At 43.0% G+C, this 23,687-nt stretch overlaps 1 protein-coding gene and 2 non-coding genes across 3 annotated transcripts in view; all 3 read left to right on the top strand.

The window, feature by feature from the left end:
• LOC137666580 (WD repeat-containing protein 43-like) overlaps window positions 1-13,210 on the top strand; it is a 28,387-nt gene extending 15,177 nt beyond the window's left edge. Inside the window, 13 exon segments of the mRNA XM_068407086.1 lie at window positions 732-871; window positions 1,376-1,478; window positions 2,576-2,640; window positions 3,011-3,182; window positions 4,455-4,586; window positions 5,800-5,937; window positions 6,773-6,859; window positions 8,275-8,306; window positions 9,127-9,190; window positions 10,614-10,727; window positions 11,181-11,250; window positions 11,889-11,944; window positions 12,040-13,210. Of these exon segments, the coding sequence (XP_068263187.1) occupies window positions 732-871; window positions 1,376-1,478; window positions 2,576-2,640; window positions 3,011-3,182; window positions 4,455-4,586; window positions 5,800-5,937; window positions 6,773-6,859; window positions 8,275-8,306; window positions 9,127-9,190; window positions 10,614-10,727; window positions 11,181-11,250; window positions 11,889-11,944; window positions 12,040-12,159 (1,293 nt within the window). The 3' untranslated portion in view covers window positions 12,160-13,210.
• LOC137672789 (small nucleolar RNA SNORD53/SNORD92) lies at window positions 993-1,076 on the top strand. Its single transcript, XR_011049644.1, has one exon. It is a non-coding gene; the product is annotated as a small nucleolar RNA SNORD53/SNORD92 (small nucleolar RNA).
• Window positions 3,404-3,482, top strand: LOC137672769 (small nucleolar RNA SNORD53/SNORD92). The gene has a single exon (XR_011049633.1). It is a non-coding gene; the product is annotated as a small nucleolar RNA SNORD53/SNORD92 (small nucleolar RNA).
• Window positions 13,211-23,687: the final 10,477 nt, after the last annotated feature.

A 23,687-nucleotide genomic window follows, 5' to 3' on the forward strand; every position in this document is an offset into this window, starting at 1 on the left:
TGAGCTCCCTGACTTTTGTTGTGAGCCCCTCCTTAAAGCCTTCAGGTTTCTTTGCTAAACTTTATGCAAGTGGTGGCATTACCAGTTCTGCTGTTGAAACAGTTGGAAGGCGTAGGAGCAAAACCCTTGTTCCCTGAGCAGGGCTCAGACATGAGCAAGTTGTCATGTTGTTCAGTTTCTTACTGTGGACTTGCTGGCACGTGGCAACTACCACGTATATCTGCATCCCATGATGACCAAACGCACTATTTACGAAAGTAGATTGAAGATCGGATTTTTTTGGGGTGGGGGCAGTGGGTGAGGTTGAACAGCCTTAGTGTGTCAGCAGACCTGTGCATTTATCTTACAGTTGAGAATGAAACTATGAATCTAGTTTCATTGTAAAAATTGAAGTGTAAAATGCAGGGGTGGGGGGAAGTGCTTTCTGACAGTAACAGCAGTACAGGTGGATGTGACTTCTTTTGCATGGACTTAGTCCCAGTGAATTTACCTTTGATTCCCCATTTAACTGTTAAAATTCTGGTAAATATCTGGAGGGTCAGAAAAAATTTCCTTGAAATACAGAAATACAAGGAAGCTGATCACTAGTAAAAAAAATATAATCACTGGAATGTCCTTGTTGGCTTAGTAACACTTGAATCTTTCCTAACGTTCTTTGTTAACTAATGTTTTCATTTTTGCCACATGATTGCTTATGGCAATCATCAAAAGATTCTTGTTTTTTCTTTTAGCATTTCACAGGCCATGCTACATCAGTGTCATCATTAATATTTACCACAGTGAAACCTATGAATGAAAATAAACCCTTTGACGGAATTACAGGGTTTTATTTCTTGTCTGGAGCTGTACATGACCGATTACTGAGTGTATGGTATGTAAGCTTTTCCGAACTTGTAACTTGGATTGTGATCAGTATTGAGGATAGACTCAACAAGTATGTTCTGAACCCTGTGATGACACAGAAGGTTAAATAGAAGAGGCACTCTGGAGAAATGCAGTGATGATCTCTTAAATGGTGGTTTCAACTCACTGATTGTTGAATGAAGACGTGAATTTCCTTGGCTGTGTCTGAGCATGCTTCCAGTTGCCATCTGAATCGCTATCGTATGCCAAGAACATACTGTGCAATAGGCTTCCTTGTTCTTTGTACTTACTGTAAGGTTTACGCTACGTTTTCTTGCTGAGTTGGGAGTTACTCTGCACTTGGAATTTAGAACACTTTCTAAACTGAAAGCTGAAATTACAGCATGAGTATTTTTGGGTGGGGTAGGTACTACCACAGTCACTGATGATTTATAGGCTTTATGATGCTTTTCAGGTGCAGAGGGTGCTGTTTGTGCTATGGTACATAGCGTGTACTGTTTGTATCTTCCAGGCAGATCAGATCAGATAGGAAAGAAAAGAATGCCGTGATGTCTTTCACAGCAACAGATGAACCAACTTTTATTGACCTGACTGTATCAGAAGTCAAAGAAGAGGTAGGACCAATAGTTTGTCACCAAATACGTTCAACAATTTTCAATTGTCACATCAGTTTCCTTTTTAAGGGTATAAAGAAAGAAGCTTGGTTTGTATTTGGCTTCTGTTATGCAGAGATGAGAGCTGAATGCCAATTCATGGGTGTAAGGATATTTATTACAGGTACATTTATGAAGGTAATAGTTTAAAATACTCATTTTCAAAGCTACTAAGTGCAAATTCAGTGTTTTCTTCAGAAATTTTGCTTGTGGTGGTGGAAATGTCGGTTGTTTTGTATTCAGAACAGGTTAGTAATCAAAATGGTTGTTAGAACTCGGCAGCAAAAAACACACAAAAAATGATTTCTAAAAATGCAGTTTGGGGATGGTCCTGTTTTTTCTGATCTCAAGTGGCTTTGGCAGTGTAACTGCATTTTGAATTAACTAGCCTTTAATGAGTTAAAGCAGCAGAGTGCATTCCCCAAGTCTCTCAATTTCAGCAAGTACAAGTCTGTCAAAGTAGTTGTCTTATGAAAAATGTCTGCATGTGAAACATGTTCATAAGCTGTTTCAGTAACTATTTAAAACATTTTTCTCCTGCTGCTTTTAGATTCCTTTCTAAAAACAATATTTCATGTAAATTTTCTAATGTTTCCAGTTGTGCCCTCTTACTGCATGTACTGGAATTAAGAGTATTCTGTAATGTACACCTGTCATTTAATTGCTCAGAGCACTCATCTCAGTTTCTTTCCTCTAAGCCTACTTACAGTATCAGTGCCTTTGTAGACCTGGGCCTCTAAACATGTTGGGTAACATATTTTTGGAACATTGTTACTTATGATCACATATGTCTGCTACTGTCTAAGCTGTTCAAATCTGGATATATCAGTAGTGATAAAGTACAGTTATGGGTTACCTTTTTGTCTCCTAATAGTTGTAATAAATGTTCCTGAGCTGTTAGTCTCTTTAATCTTCATCATGGATTTAGTTATCTCTTTAATGCATTTAGTTACTGAAAAAAGTCAAATCGTAACCATGCAACTGTCTCTTGATGCCCTGTACTTATGGGAGGTTTGTCCTTTGAGCTAATGAAGATCTTCTACTGTGCCTTCTTTCAGCCTGTGAAGTTAGCAGTTGTGTGCAGAGATGGGCAGTTGCATTTATTTGAACATATCTTAAATGGGTAAGTTAGTATTCATCTTGAGGGTGTCTTTGGGAAAAGTCTGGGATTACTGTAAGGCGAAGTCCAGTCTTGTCATGCTGCAGCCTTTAAGCTCTTGTATCTGTTCACAAACCAGGTTCCAGCTGGTTCTCTGTCTTCGATCACTGGAGACATTTTTGGAGAACTTACTTGCTGGGGGCTGTGTTGCACTTTGGTATTAAGTGTTGCTTTAGCCAAGATTTTGTGTGTCTGTGCCTCATCTTAGCCATCTGTAAAAGGTGTAAACTGGCTAAGTTTGCTGAGGACCTGGTAATGAAAGGTGCTTAGACGTGCAAGATACTGAAGTGATTAAGCTAAACGTCTTGGAATTTTTTCATTCCTTTTTTTCCAGTTATTGCAAAAAACCCTTAACATCAAACTGTACTATCCAGATAGCAATGCCTGGAAATGATGGGGACTCCACACCAAAACCAGTCCCTATTCTAGCAGCTGCATTTTGCGTGGACAAACAGTCTCTGCTGCTTGTGTATGGAAATACCTTACAGCCCATCATAGAGAAAGTGGTATGTAAAACTTACTGGAGAGGTGTTGGATTTTGTAGTATGGACTGCATACTGCTCTCGTTGGAGGGGTGGGGTTTTTTTTTACTTTTTTGAAATTGTGCTTTTTGAATTGTGTTTGATGGTGCTCCATCAGCCAGGTGGGGTTTTTTGCTCATTCCTCAGTCCTGGAGCTGGTGGGTAGCAGAGCTGAAATGCAGTGAGAGATGTAGGAGCTCTCTGGCATGCAGTGATGATACCCATCTTGGTTTCGCTTTTTGCTGAATTCCAGTGAAGACACATTTCTCTTGGCTGTCTGAGCATGCCTTGTGGGGAGAAGGTCAGTGATTAGTGTGGTGAGCAAAGGGGGTAGTATTTTAACATCATTGCTGTTCTACAGTAAAATTCTTGAGCTACAAAATCGAATTTTTTTTGACTTTTACGCACGGCATGTGGAAGTTGCTTTGCTCACTGTAGTAGATTATATTTGTATCACTTCAGTGGGCATCCAGCAGGGCTCCCACATATACAGAAGTATGGGCAGGTCTTTCACAAAAAGGCCTGCACAGAAGTGCTGTGGTTAAAGAAGTGTTCTGAAAGTAGCAGGTACCATTCTTGATATTCTGGAAGTGGCATACTCCCTTACCTCCTCTGTGGGTTAGGGGAGCTCTTGGTTATTAAACATATTGCCTTTAAAATTTGATCTCCTTTGTGTTCATTGAAGATGGATACCGTAGCTTGTTTGGTGTAGCCTAAGGTTGCTCTGTTTGTCATCGTGATCATAGTCTAATTCAGCTGCGTCTGAGCAATCCCTAGAAGAAAATCAGTGGGATTGAAGTGAATAGTAGCTACCTTTTACTTTGTGCTGCTGTTTGTAATCAGTTCTTACCTTCCAGTGGAAGCTGAGTTAATCTGCATGCTGTTTATGGGCCTGACTATTAGTACATGTGGTATCTATTGCTAGCAAACATCCAAATATTTGTTGTTGGATACAAACAATGATACAATACAAGTTTGATGAGTGTTAGGGAACAAGCTTGTAAGAAAAATGATTCACAGGTGATTCCAAAGAGACTGTTGCTTTAGTTAATTATGAAAACTGGCTGACTGTTGCTTGAAGTTATTAATTGCTCTTAAAAATGTAGGATTTTCCTAATACATATGTCAAGAAAATGGGTTGTGGCAGTCTGGTTTTACTGTGTGTGTGAGAGTCTCAGAATAAAATCAGTATTTTAAATTGGAAGAAAGCTCAAGATATTAGCAATTTGTGCAAATGTGGTTATCTCTGTCTACTAGGTAAAGACACCTGTTGTGAACTCGGACACCAGAGTTCTAGTGCCTGGCATTCCAGGACATAGCACAGCTGTCAAAACTCCATCCTTGCAAAAGGAGAAAAAGGAAAACGAGAGGAAACCAGGAGAGACAGAGGTAAAGTGCTTCCTCTTTTAAAGACAGCAATAATGGAGAAACTAGAATCATAAATCATCATTATAACTTCTTTAGATGAACTTGAACTTGCTTTGTTTGGCATGTGTCCTGGTTTGGCCTAAACCAGGCCAATTTTCCTTTCAGTGATTTTTACTTTCAGCTAAGTCTCCTCTAAGTAACTGCACTTTCTGAAACTAACTGCATGTTTTGCAGACAGTGTCTGCTTCCAGGGCTGATAACGCCAGAAGCTTGTAGTTATCGCTGAGGCACCGGTAGGGATGTTATGCAGAAAGGCTCTTGCTGTACTTAGTCTTAGAGAAACCAAGGTCACTGCTGAATTCCTCACTGCTCACGAGTGAAGAGCCGAAGGGGGGTCGCAGCTGCAGGGGGGAGCGGACAGGGCAGGTGACCCAAAATTGACCAACGAGGGTATTCCATCCCATACACGTCATTCTCAGTATAAAGCGGGGGGATCACGAGGGTCTCGCTCTCTTTCTGCTATGGCCGGTGTCCAAGGAGGACTCCGTCTGTTTTCCTGCTGCCCCCGATCCCGATTCGTGCATTCCTGAATCCAGCTCTCGACCGTCGCTAGGCCCAGCCTGGGCCTTCCCGGAGCCTGCCCTGCAGTGCCGGTGGTGACGTGGCTGACTTCAGGGGAGCTCGATCTTGGTTTTGTATATATGTTTGTATATATTTGATTATTTCTATTATTGTTATTATACTCTTTTTCATTATTATAGTTTATTAAAACTGTTTTAACTTTCCAACCCGGAAGTCTTTCTCCCATTTTCCCTTTCCCTTTGGGGGGAGGGGGGGGATAACAGAGAGCATCTGCCACAGGTTTAATAGCCGGCACAGCTTTAAACCGTGACAGCATGGAAGCACGGTGAATGATACCATCTTTTTGCTCCAAACCTGTCCCTCATTCAAGCCCTGTGTGCCTTGCCTGTAGTTTTGCCATGTTCTTGCAGAACTTTGTCACACGCTTGTGTCTGTCTCTCTGTGCTAAGGTATATTACTGCTTTTCAGTCAAAACTTCATCTTCTCTTGTCTTCCCAGGCTGTTCTCTCTCAGTACATTTAAAAGAATACACAGAATTTGTGTTATTTTCCAGCAGAATCAGAGCGAATGCTGTAGGTTAGGTACTTTGCTTTCAGCTGATGTTTCTGAGAAACTGCACTGAAGCAGCACTGCCCTTGTTTACCGTCTACAGGAAAGCATTGAAGAGCGCCTGGGGGCATTGGATATTGATGTGAGCAAAGTGAAAACTCCAGGTGGCCTTCCACAAACAGACAGCTTCGCAGTCCTTTTGGTTCAGGGCTTGGAAAGCAACGATGCAGAAATCTTAAATGTAAGTGTTAGAAGATCATTGTATGCTGTTTAATCTATTCACTGCGACTCGTGGGGAGCCTTCCTGAAAGCCGGGGAGGGCTGAAGAGTCAAGAACCCGTTGTTTCTCCCTGCTGCTTTTTGCTGATTTGCTCCTCAAGGCAGTGGTGTTGTAAATGGTCGTGGCGGTATTACTTTTTTGTTGTTATCTACCTTGCTTTCTGAGTCAGCCCGTGAGCTTTGATGCACTTCTGTTCATGATAAATTTATGTCACAGTTCAGATGTTTTACAAGCGATGTTACTCATGCAGCCATCTTCCCTTTAGCTTGAGCTGGAGCTGTGCTTAGTCTCCTGAGTGTACAGTGTCCAAGCAGATGCTGTTTGAAAAATGCCTTGAAGACAACAGTTTCACTTGAAAAGCTTACTGTTGCACTTGGACTAGGAGGAAATAATAGTTCTGGGGCAGGGAAATGAAATCTTAAGAATTTGATGCTGAATAGAAATTACTTGTCACAGATACTGATGAGAGGCATTTACTTACAGAAGTCAAGCACAGAAAATAGCAAGGGCAATTGTAATGTGCATGTGATGCTTCATTTCTAACATGGGGTGGATGGGCTAGAGGCAATGCTAGATTGTTTTAGATGGGTTAAGTGTCTTTTTTTTTGTTAATTGTAGATGACTTGAAAAATGGAACTCCTTTGTGTAGTAAATCTTTTCTGGTATCCTCATCTTAGCATGCAAAGGTAGGGGAGTAGAAAAAGAGATTTAAAGCCAGGAGTTTTTGATTGTGCTCATTGCTCATACATGTGTTAAACCTGAATGATTCTCTGATCATATTTTTCCATTTTAACAGAGAGTGCTTAACACAAGAAAGGAAAACGTAATAAAGAACACAGTAGCCAGAATGCCTATCCATGCTGTCATTCCGCTGCTGCATGAGGTAGGAGAGACTGCATTTCTTGTACTGTCATACAAGCCACATTTGGTTTGTGTTCTAGCTGGGGAAAATCCAGGTTATGTGTCTTTATTTTTACCAATGAGATTGGTTTGGTAGTTTTACAGGACAGAAATTGTTCTTAATTGCTCTCTGATACGCTCTTATCTTCTCTGGCTGAAGCTTAACCAAAGGACAAAGTGCCACTGTCAAAGCTAGGAAGAGCATTAGATCGTGTAATATTATCTTAAATGATTATGTGGGTAAAATAAAAGGAAGAGGTTAAGCGAAAGCTTGTTTAGTCCATGGCAAACAATTACCATTGCATCTTCTTTTAAACTATTAAAATGGATGATAATTTGAAACATGAAAACAGCAGTGCTAGCCAGAGCAGGTTCTGTGAGCATAAATATGCTAGATATTCAAGTGAGAGAAAGAAAAATAGAATACGTACTTAGAGCAGTGAGTTTAGATAGCACTTGGAAATTGAGGGGCAATTTCTTTCCTCTTTTGAAGATAGGTCAGAGGCCCAGTTGCTATATTTAAGCTTTGCGACATGACTTAGTTAGAAATTTAAGAGAGTTTTGGCTTCTGAGCTGCTTAGTCAGTGATATGAAATAAAATCTGTATTTGGACAGAAATATTTTAATAATTAGCCTTATCTAGACACTACTTTGTTTAAACTGAACATCGATTAGTGGCTCTTGTTATGTGAGTGACATTCTGTCACAGAAGTTAATGGTTAGATTTCTCTTGTATTTTAATGTGCTGGCCACAAGTTAGATTTAATTGTCATTTGTGGTGCTAATCTTAACTGAATTATGCAGATGGCCTGGTTTTGAATGTTTAGACTTCCTTTAAGCATGTGTTGTGACAGCTCCTTAGACTTATGTTAATGAGGTGCAGTGTTTCTTTTCTGGGAGCTTTGTCAGACAATGTAAGTGCAAGTGTTTGACTATATAATCTCAGTGGATGGACAGATCTTCATGTAACTGTCTTCTCCAGAGCTTGAGATTTGTTCTGTGAAATTGCCTTTACCTGATATTACCTTCACGTGTTCCCCCAATTTGTCCACCTTGTTAACAGCAGCTCTACTAAGCAGGTGCACTGAGACACACAAATAAAGGGATTTCCTTCTACTTACCCCTGACAGCTTTAAGTTTCTCTGGATATATTGCCTGTTAAGAGTTCCAGTTCTATGGTAATAATGAAATTCGCCTTCTGCAAGTTATCAGCTTGTGTATAGGATGGTAGAGCCAGCAGTGTAGTATTCTGGAGCCTGGCAATGGTTAATCCGAGCAAACTTCAAATGCCTGGAGATCTTTCTGCCCCAATATTGGGGCTGTCACATGGATGTAGTGTTGGGTTTTTAAACTTGTTATGTGTTTGTTACTTATTGCTGATTATTTTTGTCCTTTTAGCTTACAAAGAGATTGCAGGGCAACCCATACAGGTAAGAGACAGCTCAACTACAGTTTAATTCACCTGAAACTTTTCTAGTGTGTGCGTTATGGTCCCTCCCTCCACCTATGTGATAGATTTCCATAGTAACTGTAATTAAACTGCAACATCTTGAGGTAAAATTCTCACCTGATTGTGGGTGCAAAGAGGAACTTTTATTAAGGCAATGCTTTGTCAGGATGGCTGAAGTGAAATTAAAAAGGGAAAAGGATACCTGAAATAAGCATATAACCCTGAGAATGTATCTGAAGTCCCAGAATATCGACACTGCGGACCTGATCAATATGTAAAAGAAAATAACTATCACATGTATACCTTGTTTGGTTTAATTATCAAATATATTTAGACACCTCCTGGTGTTGTGTTTCATTAATAACAAAACCAGCTCTTCCTCCTCCCTCCCCCCATCTTGCTATATTGCTATAAGGACAGCTTTGCTGAGACTGGCTGTGCTTAATTGTGGTGTTTGGTTTGTGGGTTTTTTTTAAATAAAAATTCCCTCATTGTAGGTGGAGAAAAAAGTAGCATGCTTTGATCTTTTATTCATTGAAACCTCCCACAAAAGATGTCAGAAACACAGACCGCTGAACAATGTCTAGTTTATTCCCTTGCTTAAATGTCTGTTCTTTTCCTAATGAGTAACTTGCATAGGTATCTCCTCTGGAAAGCCAAACTGTTTTATTTCTATCTGCATTTATCTTTTTATATAATGAAAGAGGAGCACTTTCTATAGAACTATTTAGCATCTACAATGTGAAGCGGGTGGTTCTCAGTCAGTATCTCTTTTGATATAGTTTATTTTTCTTTTCCAGTGCCTCACTAATGGTTCGATGGCTGAAGTCTGTTTTTACTCTACATGCATCCTACCTTTGCACGGTAAGTATTTTGCATTAATGCTAATGCATGTAACTAAAACTAGATTTAAATGCATAAATATATGTATGTTCTTCCTTCAGGAGTCTGTCTCCTGCTCGCCACATATGGCAGTGCCCAAATCAGTGTACAGAGGGCTGCACTTCTGCCACTTTTGCCAAATTGCTGCACATGGGTTATAAATTGTTTGTCTTAGTCATTCATGACATAATTATAGTCATCCCAAAGTCAAACCAAAATAAGTTATATCATACCTGTGAGAGTCTGGGAACAGAATTACTGTCAAAGAGTAATCTCGCCTGTGTCGCTAAATCTTAATAGAACTAAATTTGCCTTGCTGTTGTAGTGCTCATTTTGAGACTGTCTTGGGCATGGCTAGATTTATAGGGTAAAGGTGTGCCAAATTTGTCGGGGTAGTAAGTAATGTCATAGAATCATGGAATCGTTTTGGTTGGAAAGATCATCAAGTCCAGCCGTTAACACTGCCAAGTCCACCACTAAACCATGTCCCTAAGCACCACATCTACTTGTCTTTTAAATACCTAAATTTTTCCTAATATCCAATCTAAACCTCCCCTGACACAACTTGAGACTGTTTCCTCTTGTCCTATCACGTGTTACCTGGGAGAAGAGACTAACACACTCCTTGCTACAGCCTGCTTTCAGGTAGTTGTAGAGAGCGATAAGGTCTCCCCTCAGCCTCCTTTTCTCCAGACTACACAACCCCAGTTCCCTCAGCTGCTCCTCATAAGACTTGTTCTCCAGACCCTTCACCAACTTCGTTGCTCTTCTTCGGACCCGCTCCAGCACCTCAATGTCTTTCTTGTAGTGAGGGGCCCAAAACTGAACACAGTATTTGAGGTGCAGCCTCACCAGTGCCAAGTACAAGGGGACGATCACTTCCCTTGTCTTGCTGGCCACACTGTTTCTGATACAAAGGTACATATTGTAGCTTCTGCGTTCAAGTCCAGCCTTGCCGTACAAGTGATGGATAAAGCACTCCTGCTCAGTTAAGAAAAAGGCATTTTGGCACTGTTAGTCTTTTCTCCCATTTGTTAGATTGCTGTGTGTCAGAACTGGTACACGTTGCTGAGGCTGCATTTGTACGCTGGTATGTTCAGTTCCCATTTACGCAGCTTTCTCAACAGTGCTTCGACACCTGCTTACGGCAGTGACTGTGGAAAGGAAAAGTAATACAAGAATTGCCATGTTTTGAAAGTAGATGTGTTTCTAAACATGGCTGAATGTTAATTGATCAGACTGCAGGTGACTTCTGTGAACCCTCAGCTCTCCCTCCTGTTTAGAGTAATGTGAGCAAGGATTGCTTGCCCCAAATGTACAATGGTAGTCTGAAAATTTAGAAGAAAGACATTTGCGATGTGTTGGTTAACAGCTTCGTTTTTCTTCATCCCTCTCTTCTCCCAAGTTGCCAGACCTTATTCCTCAGCTGGGAACACTGTACCAGTTAATGGAGAACAGAGTAAAAACTTTGCAAAAGCTTTCCCGTCTGCATGGAAGACTCTTCATTCTTGTCACCCAGGTGAGTTCCAACTAAATAACATGGGATGTGTAGAAGAAGTATCGTTTGCAGACTTAACCTCCTGTTGTGATTACGTCTGATGGGACCTGTCATTGGGAACTTAATACAGCTGCTGTACAGCTATGCTGATAACACTCAAAGCAGCACGCTTAATGGACTATCTAGTCAGTCCATGCTCCCTGGAAGTGTTACACATTTTTTCCTGCCAAATGTGTCTACTACCCCATAGAATTTTAAAGGTGAATAAATAGGAGGTACTGGGCCACTTCAGAGCAGATGTCTCTAAAATTTTACTTTGTCCTTCATACCTGTTTAGCTGTTAAAATACTACTATAAATGAATTAATCTGTGTTAACTTTGATGTAGACTTCATTTACATTGTTATGAGTTTTGTTGCCTTTTAAAGTTGGACTATATGATTGCATCTAAGGCTAATCTGCAAATTCCATTCAGGTTGCAGCGTCGGAAGCGGTTCAGGATGTAACTGAGGTTAATCAGACTGCAAAGCTGGTATATGAGGATGGTAAGTGTTGTATGCTAGGTGTAGCTCTGCCCCTGAATTCACATGATGGCTGCTACCTGATGGCTGTTCATCATGCTCCTGTGCTTTTCTGTTAGTGTACAGTCTGCAAGTAGAGAGTTTTTGTGGGGACTTTATGGCAGGAAAGTCAGTGGTTAGTGATGCGGGCATCTTGTAGCTGGTTGTTCCTTCCTTCTTTCCCTTCCTTTTCTTTCCTTTCATTCCCTCCCATCCCTGCTTCACAAATTAAGGAATCAGTTAATTGGAAGTTCACTGTGGTGCTTAACGTAACTGGCAACCTCAGATTTCTGGTGTTAGCTGCCCTTCTGCTAAGGTAGATGCAGTCAAGGCACTTTCACGTTTGAGTCAGCAGGACGTCAAGGTAGTGGATGTCAGTGTGTGTGTGCATGTACGCTTCCAGTTTGGCCTTTTTTTTTCTCTACTGCAACTTCATACTGTATAATCATAACGAAGCAGCTTGTTCCTAATTCGTGTTGCTCAACCTAATCTTCAGGTAGAGTTAGTTTTGGAATTGAAATAGCACAGTTTGGAGATTTAGCAGCCTGTGGGGTTGGGCTTTGTTTGCACAATGACATTTTAAAGTCTGTTCTCCAGACTGAGGGATTTTTTTCTCTTTGCAGAATCCTCAGAGGAGGAAGGCTCAGATGATGAGATGATTGCAGATAAAGACTCTGATGTAAGTGGAGCTGGATCAGATCTTCTCCCATTTGCTTGTAACAGAAATTGTGTGACTGTCAAAGGTTCAAATATTCCCATTTATTTTTTCCCCAGGAAAACTGGGATGAAGATGAAGAAAAAGAGGAGCAATCTGATGAACAGGACATGGCTGTTGAAAAGGAAATGAATGGTGATTCTGATTTGGAACCAGAAAATGAAAGTGAAGAAGAGTAACAGCACGAAAGAATAACGTTAACAGTTCAAACAAGTGGGCCACCAAACTCTCTAATTCTGGATCATCTTGCTGAAAGATGCCATATTTGCACATAGGGAGTGCAGACTCATGCACAGCCTGTGTGCAGAGGCACATGTAGGGCACTGTGCATTTCTGAATCCAGAATGTTTAACCATGCCAGCCTTCTCTCGCCCTGTTTCCCTGCGCTTACTTCTAGAAACATTTCTGCCACCTCATGGTCAGATTATGCCTGTCATGTGGACATGCATTTGTATCTCAAGTGAAATAAACCTGCCACCGCTGTTTGTGTGGTAAACTTGGTTCAGCTTTACATTGAATTTGTTTCAGATATTCAAGGATCAAAGACAACCGGTCTATACCTTCTTTCCATGCTTCAGTTAGCAATAGCAAGTGGGCATCCTGCTGCATTTTTAAAAAAAAAACCACGAAACAGGAAAAAAAAGAAAAAAAGAGATATTTTTGTAATATTTAAATCTCTGCTGAAATTCTTTTCTTTCCCCCCCCATCCTCCATTGGTTTAGCCATGCCTTGGCAATACCTAAATGCCAACCTGACTTAAGAATGGCTTTTTTCTTTTTTTAACAAATTTGAACTCAAGACTTTTCTATGTACAAATCAATGACTTTTCTTGTGCTTCAAAAGGACATCGGAACTATCACTGGTTCCTAATTTTGTTTTAATGGAGGCTGTATATATGTTTAATGCTAACCCAGAGGATAGACTGTGTTGAATTGGGTGGGGAGAGGGGAGTACACAGGGAAACGAGAAGGTGAATGCTTGTGAATACGTAGCACACAGCTATGCCTTTATTATGGATTTTTAATCTCTCAGTGGCAGAACAAGGACAGCTATTTGCTCAGCTAATGGAAGCTGAAGTGGTGCAAACACATTTTTAAGAGCAAATCAAGGTAAAGATTTGAGCCATTCACCACTATAATGTACAATAATATATTTGTCTATAAATGGAGCTGTTGCAACTAAATACCACCCTCTTTGTAAAGTGAATAAATATACATCTCCTTTACCAAATACCTGTCCTGTGGTGTTTGTTGAGAGAGACCTTAGGTAGCTAAGGGTGGTGGTGAAGGATGAAATGCCGTTTGTAGAAAGCAGATTTCTAGTGGAGGAGGAAGCCAACCTGAAAGGTTGCAGTGTTGTGCAAAGCATCTATTGTTACTGATTTCTTAGCTCCGTACGTTTCAGTCCTGTCCGTTGGTTTGTTCACTGCTTGGGGCTTGCATTGGGGTGGCAGCGTTGTCTGGCGGTGTAGGGGATTGTGGCATTGACAAAGCTGGAAGAGATGCTGATGTTCTGTCTTTGGAGAGCTGGAGGTAGAAGGGCAGCAGTTGGAGGCTTCCAGTCTTTGGAGGGTTTTAACTGACAGTAAATTAGTGTCTTCATAATTTGTAAAGCTGGGCTTTTATTTCATTTCTGAGATGCTGTGAAAACAAATGCCAACGCTTGTGCACTGTCTGTACTCGCACAAGCCACCAAATTAGGCTGAACTGATGTGTAAGTTTTTAACTGGCACTGATGTTACTGTATGCAGGCAGGCTTCAAATGAGGCAAAAGAGGGATGTTAATGAAGGTCTGTTGCATCTCAGGTGAGTGCTGTGCTGCTGAGCTTTTGGGGTGTGGAGTAACATAAGGAGCAGCTGTGTTTTGGTTGTGCAAAGTCCTACATGTATCTGTGTCCCAGCCTTTCCAGAAGTTGAAGCAGGAGCCCTGGGTTGGGACCAAAGAGCAGGCTGGGTATCTTGTTGGCACTGTTTGGGTATGGGGAGTGGTAGCATTGGAAACCTGCCACCACTCCCCATTGCATCTGTAAGGTGGGGACATTACCTGTGTCTGTCCTTGCAGTGCACCAGAAACCTGTTGCAGGAGTGGAACTGTGGGAGACCCTGGCAGCAGGAAGAGGAGGGGGATTTCAAGAACGTTTTGTTCGTTCATCGGTCTCGGCAACATTGAGATTCTGCAAATCTGTTTCAATATGAGACAGCAAGCTGGTAGGGAGGGTAGGAGTTCTGGTCTCCTACTCAGGTGTTATAACAACTGGGTCACACTGTCCTCAGCCCCCTGCCTGCATCACCATCCGGTGGGCCCGGATGGGATTCACCCCAGAGTAATGAAGGAACTGGCAAATGAACTTGCCAAACCACTCTCTATTATCTACCGGCAGTCCTGGTTAACTGGAGAAGTTCCAGCTGACTGGAAATTAGCAAATGTAACGCCCATCTACAAGAAGGGCCAGAAGGATGATCCAGGGAACTATAGGCGTGTCAGCCTGACCTTGGTGCCAGGCAAGGTGAAGGAACAGATCATCCTGAGTGCCTTTACACGGCACATGCAGGACAATCGGGGCCAGCCAACATGGATTCATGGAAGGCAGGTCCTGCTCGACCAACCTGGTCTCCTTCTATGACCAAGTGACCCGCTTAGTAGATGAGGGCAGGGCTGTGGATGTGGTCTATCTAGACTTCAGTAAGGCATTCGACACTGTCTCCCACAGCATCCTCCTAGACAAATTGTCTGCCCGGGGCTTGGATGGGTGGACTCTTCGATGGGTTAAAAACTGGCTGGATGGCCGAGCCCAGAGAGTGGTGGTGAATGGGGCAAAGTCCAACTGGCGGCCGGTCACTAGCGGTGTTCCCCAGGACTCAGTTCTGGGGCTGGTGCTGTTCAGTATCTTTATAGATGATCTAGACGTAGGGATTGAGTGCACCCTCAGTAAATTTGCAGATGACACCAAGCTGGGTGGGAGTGTCGATCTGCTGGAGGGTAGGAAGGCCCTACAGAGGGATCTGGACAGGTTAGATAGATGGGCTGAGACCAACGGCATGAGGTTCAACAAGAACAAGTGCCGGGTCTTACACTTCAGCCACAACAACCCCATGCAGCTCTACAGGCTGGGGGAAGAGTGGTTAGAAAGCGGCCCGGCGGAAAGAGACCTGGGGGTGCTGATCGACAGCCGGCTAAACATGAGCCAGCAGTGTGCCCAGGTGGCCAAGAAGGCCAATGGCATCCTGGCCTCTATTAGGAATAGTGTAGCCAGCCGGTCTAGGGAAGTGATCGTCCCTCTGTACTCGGCACTGGTGAGGCCGCACCTTGAGTACTGTGTCCAGTTCTGGGCCCCGCACTTCAAGAAAGATGTTGAGGTGTTGGAGCGAGTCCAGAGGAGGGCGACCAAGCTGGTGAAGGGTCTGGAGGGTCTGACCTACGAGGAACGGCTGAGGGAGCTAGGGTTGTTTAGCCTGGAGAAGAAGAGGCTCAGAGGTGACCTTATTGCAGTCTACAACTACCTGAAGGGAGGTTGTAGTGAAGTGGGAGTTGGCCTCTTCTCCCGGGCAACTAGCGATAGGACAAGAGGACACAGCCTCAAGCTTCGACAGGGGAGGTTCAGGTTGGACATTAGGAAGAATTTCTTCTCAGAAAGGGTTATTAGATATTGGAATGGGCTGCCCAGGGAGGTGGTGGAGTCACCATCTCTGGATGTGTTTAAGAAAAGACTAGACCTGGCACTTAGTGCCATGGTCTAGTTGACATGGTGGTGTCAGGGCAACGGTTGGACTCGATGATCCCTGAGGTCTCTTCCAACCTGGTTGATTCTGTGATTCTGTTCCTATCATCTTCAAGCAGCTGTTCAGTGTGAAACTGTTTGGGTATGGCAGCTGCAAGCAATTGGGTTGGTTGTTCCAAAAATTTCCCTCACCTTAGAGCTGATTAACTGCCAGTTCTGTGCATATTCTAATCCTTGCAATTATTTATCTGCAAAGCCAAGGTCTCCGCCAGCTGATGACTAAGCTGTTTGTGTCTTCATCTTCCAAAGATGCAGCATTGTCTGGAGGAACTGGCTAGAAATGGGGTAGGTCCTTTCTTGCAGCCCTAATCCTGGTAGTTGTGGAGCAATGAAGAGAGTAAGGACAGACCAGCTGCTCATTCGGAGCAGCAGAGGTTGTATGAGAGTTTGTGTAAAGAGTCCAACATGTGTCCAGAGCAAGACTCCACAGTTAAGCTGTCAACAACTCAATGGGGTGGAAACTCTGAGGCGTACTTTTGTTTTTATTTGTCTAACTAGTATTGTGTTCTGTTTATAGGTGTGTATTTAACGTTTGTCCAGGCATCACTGCACAGCGTGAGGCATTTTTGTGTGCTGTTTTTCTTGTGGTGGTGGCCGTATTTCCAGGTTATAGAAGTAAATAAACGTTGATTGTGATAAGGCGCAATACCACAGATGGCCAGGAGGTGTCACACCAGCTCCACAAAAATTCCTTGCATTACCGGGCAGCAAGAGCTACCTGTGACTTGTGCCGTTGAGGATGGCATAATCGCATTGCTGCTAAATGCATCCTGCTGTGAGACGGTATGGCTCCCATTGTTGCCTCTTGTTATGGTCCTACTTCCAAAGGAACTTAGTACTACACCAGGACTTGGTGCAAGAGGTGCTTGTTGCCTCTCTTGCTAAATATTTCAGTGTTTCTTCTGATTCTCAGAAGTTTGGTAGGGGAGTAAGAGCTGCCTGTGTGAGATGTGCACCTGTGTCTGTTAAAGGTTCTGCTCTGTAAGCACTTGGAGTATGGATGTTTAGCTTTTGGTCTCCCTGCATGCTATGGGGAGTGATTTAGTTGATTTTAAAAACAAAACCTTTTTTGGTTCATCCTTTAAATTACTTTTGCTTATGGCTTCTCTGTGCCAAAATAACTATCTCAATGGCATTGGTTAAGAAGAAGCAAACAAAAACAAAAAATGCTATTGGAGACAGGACAGAAGAGGAGGACATGGAAGGAGAGAAATGAAGGAAAGATTTAGGACACACAACCTAGTTCTCAGAAAATTCCTGGTTACTGGGAACATCAGCATGCAGACATTTCAAAACTGCACATGAAAATTATGTAGAAGGCATACAGCTTGATAGCCAAGTTGTAGTATAGTCTGTCTTGTGATGACACAAGGACTTGATACTGTCTTCACTCTTCTTTACTTGAGAGGGAACTGTCTGGTGATAAGAAAAACTTATTCTGTGTAGAGTTTTGCCCTTTGCCCCTTTAACCTGTGCATAAGCTAATATTAAGTCTGTAAGAAACTCATATGTGTCCTTTGGGATGTTGGTTCTCTGCTCCCTGGAAGGAGGGGCTGGAGAGAGATGATTGTGGCAGACTCTGTTTCCTTGCAAGTGTGTCCAAACTCACAGCCGTGGGACCTTGTTGAACCACCCAGGAGACACTCTGCTTCCCTGGTTTGTAGGAAAGACAGATAATTTGTGAGTTAATTTATGGTGGGTGGCTTAAAACTTCAGTTTTGCTTTAGAGAGCAGGATAATTGACCCTGGAAGGAAAAAATCATTCCAACATCTCCAGTCTGCTAAAAGTGAGTGAATGCTACTTTGGCTGGTTGCCACATGGCGATACCTTTCCAGTTCGGGATTGGGTTTGGCCTCAGTCTTGCCACCTCTTTCCTGGTGTGTAGGTCCCTAAGCTCTCTAACTGAGTGTGCATAGCACTTGGAGTCACCAGGAGGGCTGCTGGAGCTGTGGTTTGGAGGTGATCTTGTAGAGCAGGTAGCGCGTAATATTAAGTTATGGTGTCTGAAAGCCTCAGCTCTTATGTTGTGACAGCTGTGGTGTTTTTCGGTTCATTTAAACATCTATAAAGGCTTGTTTTGAACTGGAGAGAGATTTTAATTCCTGTTGAGGTTGCAGAAATGATGTCTGGGAAGCCACTGCACTAGAGCAGAGGAAATGACTTGCCAAGATATGTGTGGTTGTTGCCACCATGATTGTTTTTGCCTCAGCTGCCGCCTAAAACGTAGTCTCTTTTTTGGATCCTTTCTTCAAAACTAGCTTAAACCCAGCCCTTTCAAAATCAAGAAGATCATAAAGAAAATCCTGCTTGGAAGAGAGCCTGGGCCGCTGCATGAGGAAAATTTTGTCCAAATGCCTTCATCTCTGCTTCTGTTTTGGCAACAAGATACTAAATTGCTCAGCAAGGAGGTACGGGAGATAAATGAGATTTATGTAAGTGAATCTCACGTTATGTAGGAGGGGAAGTGAAGTCATGGTCAGACCTGGAGCCTATCCAAATGCTTCTCTTCTAATCACAGAGATGGGGTTAACTAGGTTATTTCAAATACCTTGGCTCAGTAATGAGCACTCTAAGTTATTTAGGAATAACTTAAGGAATTAATGGTGCATTTTGTCCTTGAGAGGAAAGGATTTCCCTTAAGCGCCATGGGTTCTTGGAGGGGAGAGGATTGACTCTAGGTTCTTCCTGCGACGGTTACTGCACACACAAGCTTGGGACCCCCTTGATCTCTGCATCTGTGAATTGGAGAGCTGTTTGCTTTCATCAGCATTAGAGAGAACTTGTCTGTTGGTTATTTTAGTGACTTCCCAAAGCCACTGCAATAAAACAGTCAACAATGTTTTTGGTGCCTGATGGCACGTTTAAGAAGGAGTGGGCTTGTGCGTTTGTCATGCTCTCGCACATAGCAAACTCATTCTTTATATTCAGCTGTTGGCCGATGGGGGGCAATAAAAGATTTATAACCATGGCAACAGTCGCTGTGGGAAACTGGCATCAACAAGAATCTTTTTCATGTCCACATCAATGAAAGTATTAAAAATCTTCCCACTCTGAATGGGGCGAGACCATTTGTGACAAAGGTGGTGTAGAGGTAAGTCAGACTGAAATGATATCACATAGACTGTCTGGTACAGGAACTGATGACCCGTGGAAGTTCCTGTAATCATATCAAAGAAATGTTTTCTGCACCCAGCTGAACCTGGATTTTCTGGGAAGAGGGGTTGACAGCAAAGGTTGGTAGAATCTGTTTTCGCTGAAGTTGTGCTGTGTTGGTTCAGAGATTTCTGTAATGCAAAAAAGCTCATGGTGTGAACTCTGGGAGCACAGGAACACGGGTATTTGTAGTCCCCGTTTCAGCTGACTAGCTTCCAGCACTTTTAGGTTGGAAGGAGCCTGGGTCCTCTCCAAACCTGTGGTTCTCTGAAGCTTTGTTGTACATTCAGGCTCCTCAAAGCAAGGTGTATAGCTGATATAGAATTTGTAGATACAATTAAAGATTTGGAAAAGGGGTACATTTAGTGGAGGAAACTAATAGTATAAAGGGAAGACAGATCTGGAAAATATGAACTCTGGTGGATGCTTCAAACTAAATGACTTTACCTTTAAATAAAGGGAGTTTCAAAGTGACAATTCCTTTTCTACAGTCTCCTCATTTCCAGTGAGATATTTTCATGTTTATAGGAAAGGTTTTTCCCTCTATCTGTAAATAAATTGCTCTCTAACTAAGGCAATTCCACAGAAGACTCCCTTTGTAAGGCATGGAAACCTGTGCTTGCTGCTGCTTCGTGAAGGGGTCTGATAACAATTTTGAAGCTCAGTTGGTGCTTCCAGGGGTTCTCATGCCAAGTTCCATAAATTCTAACTTAGTTTGCCAATCTTTGCTTATTCTAGATGATTTTTGCTAATGTGTATTAGTGCTGTGATGACCACTGCTAGACACTGCAAGCAGAAGAACTGCAATCATCTGCTCCGCAGCCAGTATGCTTGTGAGTGCGCAGGAGGCCTTGGCTGCACATCCCTGGATCTTCCACAGGCGGCCCACTGGAGTGGTGATAAACCAGTCTGATGCATGATGTGCTAAGCCTGTAAAGATGAGAAAAACTAGTGTTTGCATTTCTATACAATTAAAGCCTGAGTGGAACAGCACTAGGTGTTATCCAGGTACTTCTTGGTGCTTCTAAAATGTTGCAAGTAGGAAAGGATGCTGCACACACTGGTGGGCTGATTAACATCCTCCTCCTGTGTCCCGGGCAAGGCCACCCTTGTCTCTGCACTATGGATCAGAACCGAGGCCCTCACTGCTCTTCATGGATGATCTCCTTTTTTTCTGTCTGTCCTTCAGGAAAAGTGTATATTGTAATGGTTGTCAGATTGCTTTTAATTCAGAAGTGGTGTCTTGAATACTTTGCTTTTCTGGAAGCTTGAAGTTTGAAATGAGATTTCAATTCAGCTTGGAAATGGTACGTTTGCAGAAGAAGAAATGAATTTTGAACGGACTAATAATTCGATGTGCAAAAAACGGAGAGGGTGAAGTGAATGATAAGGGAGGGAAAAATTGAAGAGATTTTGAAGGTTTTTGGCTGTTTTTATTGGGGAGAGGCTGAAGCATTTTACTTTGGTATCCTAACAGAACTGCTGACTTTGGAGTTGTTTATTTTTAAATTGACTCATATTTTCATTTAACCTCCTTTAGGTACTCATAAAACAGTCTCCAATTACGTCAGTTTTGGCTTCTTTCTTTTTTTTTTTTTTTAATTCAAGACCATTGAATCCATCTTAAATTCAGATTCCAACCTGAAAATTTTCTTTCCTAACTTATTCCTGGTGAGGAGAGCTGCTGAGGGGTAATGCAGTGGGCAGCAGTGCAAGTGAAATCTTGCTCCAGAGCCGCTCACCAGATGCGATGCTCTCAGTTCTTTGTGTTGTTCAGAACTGCTCTGGGAAGCTGTGCTGTTCCTGGGACTAGTCATTGCCCAGCATTTACAAACGGTTGTGTTGACAACAATGCTGTAATCCATACTATTTTGGAAAGAGGACCAAATGTCAGATTGCTTCCATTACTGGGCCAGGCAGTGAAACACCTAATATACCCTCAGAAGGGAGAATATAGCTTTTGGGGATTGGAAGAGACAAAATAATCATCAGGTTTTTCTTCTTGTCTTTCAGTCCGCAGCTCCCAGCTGTTGATTGCTTTGCAAAATGGTGGGGGAAATGCAGCTGTGGCACTCCACCTCCCTCTGCGCTGCCTGGGATCTGTCCCCAGGCCTTTGTGGTCCATCATGCAGGCAAGCCTCAGCGTGTGCCCCTTTGAACCTGACTTTTGGCTCTTTGTCTCGTGCGGCATCAGTCTGTCTTCTCTGTGGGGAAGGCTGTTGCAATGTTCTTAAAATGTTGGAATGACAGAAAAAAAGAAAGAACTTGATCACTTTTTAAGTAAAGCAGTAATAGCACTTTTGGAAATACGCAGCACTTAAGTGCACTCAGGGACAATAAAGGATGCCAATCCAGTCCTTGTGAGAAGAGACCTGTGGAAAAGGGAGTTGAATAAGCATGGTCTACGTGTCCAAATTAATTTGCATAGTGTGTTTCTCTGGTGCATGAAGATTTGCTAGCGTGTGCAGAATCTCGGCTTTCATCGATTTTTTTTTTGAAGTGTACTTTTAGTACCTGTGGCTTCAGAAAGCACCTCCCAAGAGAACCAAGCCTGATTTATTGATGAACAGGCTGAATATACAGGTGGTCTGAAACAGCAAGTCCCTGTTCTTCACTGGCTGGCATGCCAGTCCTAAGACCTTGTGCTGTTGCATTGTTGTCCACAACTTAGCCCTTTCCCTGCTGGTAGGGGCTAGTGTGAAAAGGAGGGGGGATCAGAGTGAAATGCTGAGATTAGGGCAGGGATAGCCATATTTTTGGGCAGTCATTATGTTCCTCAGGGGGTGACTGTAAAAAAACTCTTCTAAATAAATGCCTCCATTAGTTCCTCTGTAAAGGCCATATCCCCGCCTTGATCTCTCCATGAATCTGTTCAAGGCAGTGATGGTTGCAGTGTGGCATTTGCCACAGTTGAAACTTCTGCTCTAGACTGAAGTGTGTGGTTAAATATGTTGCAGAGGCTGCTCTTTTGAGAGGGTCTGATACTGAGATCCACTGACGTGCTGGGAGGAGAGAAGAAACTGTTGGAGAGAGTAGCCGAGGTCCTGGAGGCCTGGGAGTGTCTCAGGTGCCATCTGCTGAGGCTGTTGACAGCTAGCAAACTGCCAGAGGGAGTTCAGCATACAATGCTGAGGCCAGGTACAGGAGCCGATGTCAGTGTGTCACTCAGGAGAGGAAATAACTGATCAGACAAGGTAATCTCCTCTAACTTTGAGGCCAAATATTTATTTTCTCCCAAAGATTTAAGATTAGAGCCTTAATTGCATCTGCTAAGAAATGCCCTGAATGTCAAAAATAGGGCTTGCTGAGTGGGGCTCCAAGTGTCATCGCATTATGGCTGTTGAAGGATGAGATTAGAGTAGATTCTCCTGTACAAATCTTCCTTCCATTAACCTCCTCAGTCAGCTCAATGCTTTCAGTTGCTGGATTAGCATCTCCTAAGAATGCCTGTTCTTGTTCCTCTGAGCATCCCCGACTTTGTCAGTCTTTCCTTTGGTTAGCACCTCTCACTTGCCAGGGCCAAATAAACAGTGCTGTTTAAAAAAATGGCATTTAACGCTGTTTTGTATGATAGTGCTGTAATATCTCGAAGAGAGGGGAGGCTTGGGGAGTCTCATCTACTCCAGCTATCTTAACTGCAGCATTCTGCATTTCTGTACTCTAAAAGGGTTTAAAGTATGATTTCATGGGGAACAATTCTGGCTTGGTATGTGAAGAGAGGAAAGGCTGACGAAGCAGAAGGGAGGTGTATGTGTGTGCAAGAAATCCTTGTTCATGAGAGGCAGGGGGGAAACAAAAATGAGTGACTGTGCAAGTTCAACTCTGATGCATACCTCAAGGGAAGATGCATGCCTCAAGTGCTGCCCTGTAATTTCCTTTTAGAAATATGAATACAGCTGCAAGCAATGAGAAGTCTTAAAATAGCTGCAGATATCTTCCTTGGCTTTCCAGACGCTGCCAAAGGGGGCCTCCAGGAGTCATCATAGTGTTTTATACTGGTACCTATTGCCTTTGCGTCTGAACTCTCTTGTAGCACTTAGAGTGGGTTTTGTGGAGTCTGGTCACCCCATGTTTCTCTGGGAGCTTACATGGAGATCCTATGGTTTTCATCTCTTGTTGTCACTATGGTGCCAGTATAGCAATGTCACCTGTGGTGGGTTGACCTTGGCCAGCTGCCAGAGGCCCACCCCACTTCTCTCTTGCTCCTCCTCCTCAATGGGACAGCAGGGGAGAAAAGAAGATGGAAAAAAGCTCATGGGCTGAGATAAAGACAGGGACATCACATACCAATTACCATCATGGACAAAACAGACCAGACTTGGGGAAAATGAATTTAATTTATTGCCAGTTAAAAGAGATATGCATGGTGAGAAGCAAGGGCAAAAGTGAAACAGCACCTTTCCCCTCCCCTTTGTCCCAGACTGAACTTCACCCCTTCACTCCTGACACCTCCACCTCCCCTGTCACCCTCGATGGGGTGGTGCAGGGGGACGGGGGCCACGGCGGGGCTCTCGTGCCTTGCTCTAAAATACTCAGCCCAGGACTGCCAGAGAGGGGACTCTGGACAAGACAGGTGACCTAAGCCTCATCCTGCCCGTCAGTTCACACACTCCTGATTCCTCGTCTCTCGCTTGTGTGAAACAGGCCGGTTCAGTCAGCAGCAGCTTTATTCCTCTTGCAAACCTCTGCCTCATTTCCAACTCACTGATTTCACAGGCCTTTTCACCCATGTCCTCAACAGCTCATTTATTAACACCTTCTCCAGCTTCACACAC

The sequence above is a fragment of the Nyctibius grandis genome, chromosome 1 (genome assembly GCF_013368605.1).
Source record: "Nyctibius grandis isolate bNycGra1 chromosome 1, bNycGra1.pri, whole genome shotgun sequence".
Classification (NCBI taxonomy): domain Eukaryota; kingdom Metazoa; phylum Chordata; class Aves; order Nyctibiiformes; family Nyctibiidae; genus Nyctibius; species Nyctibius grandis.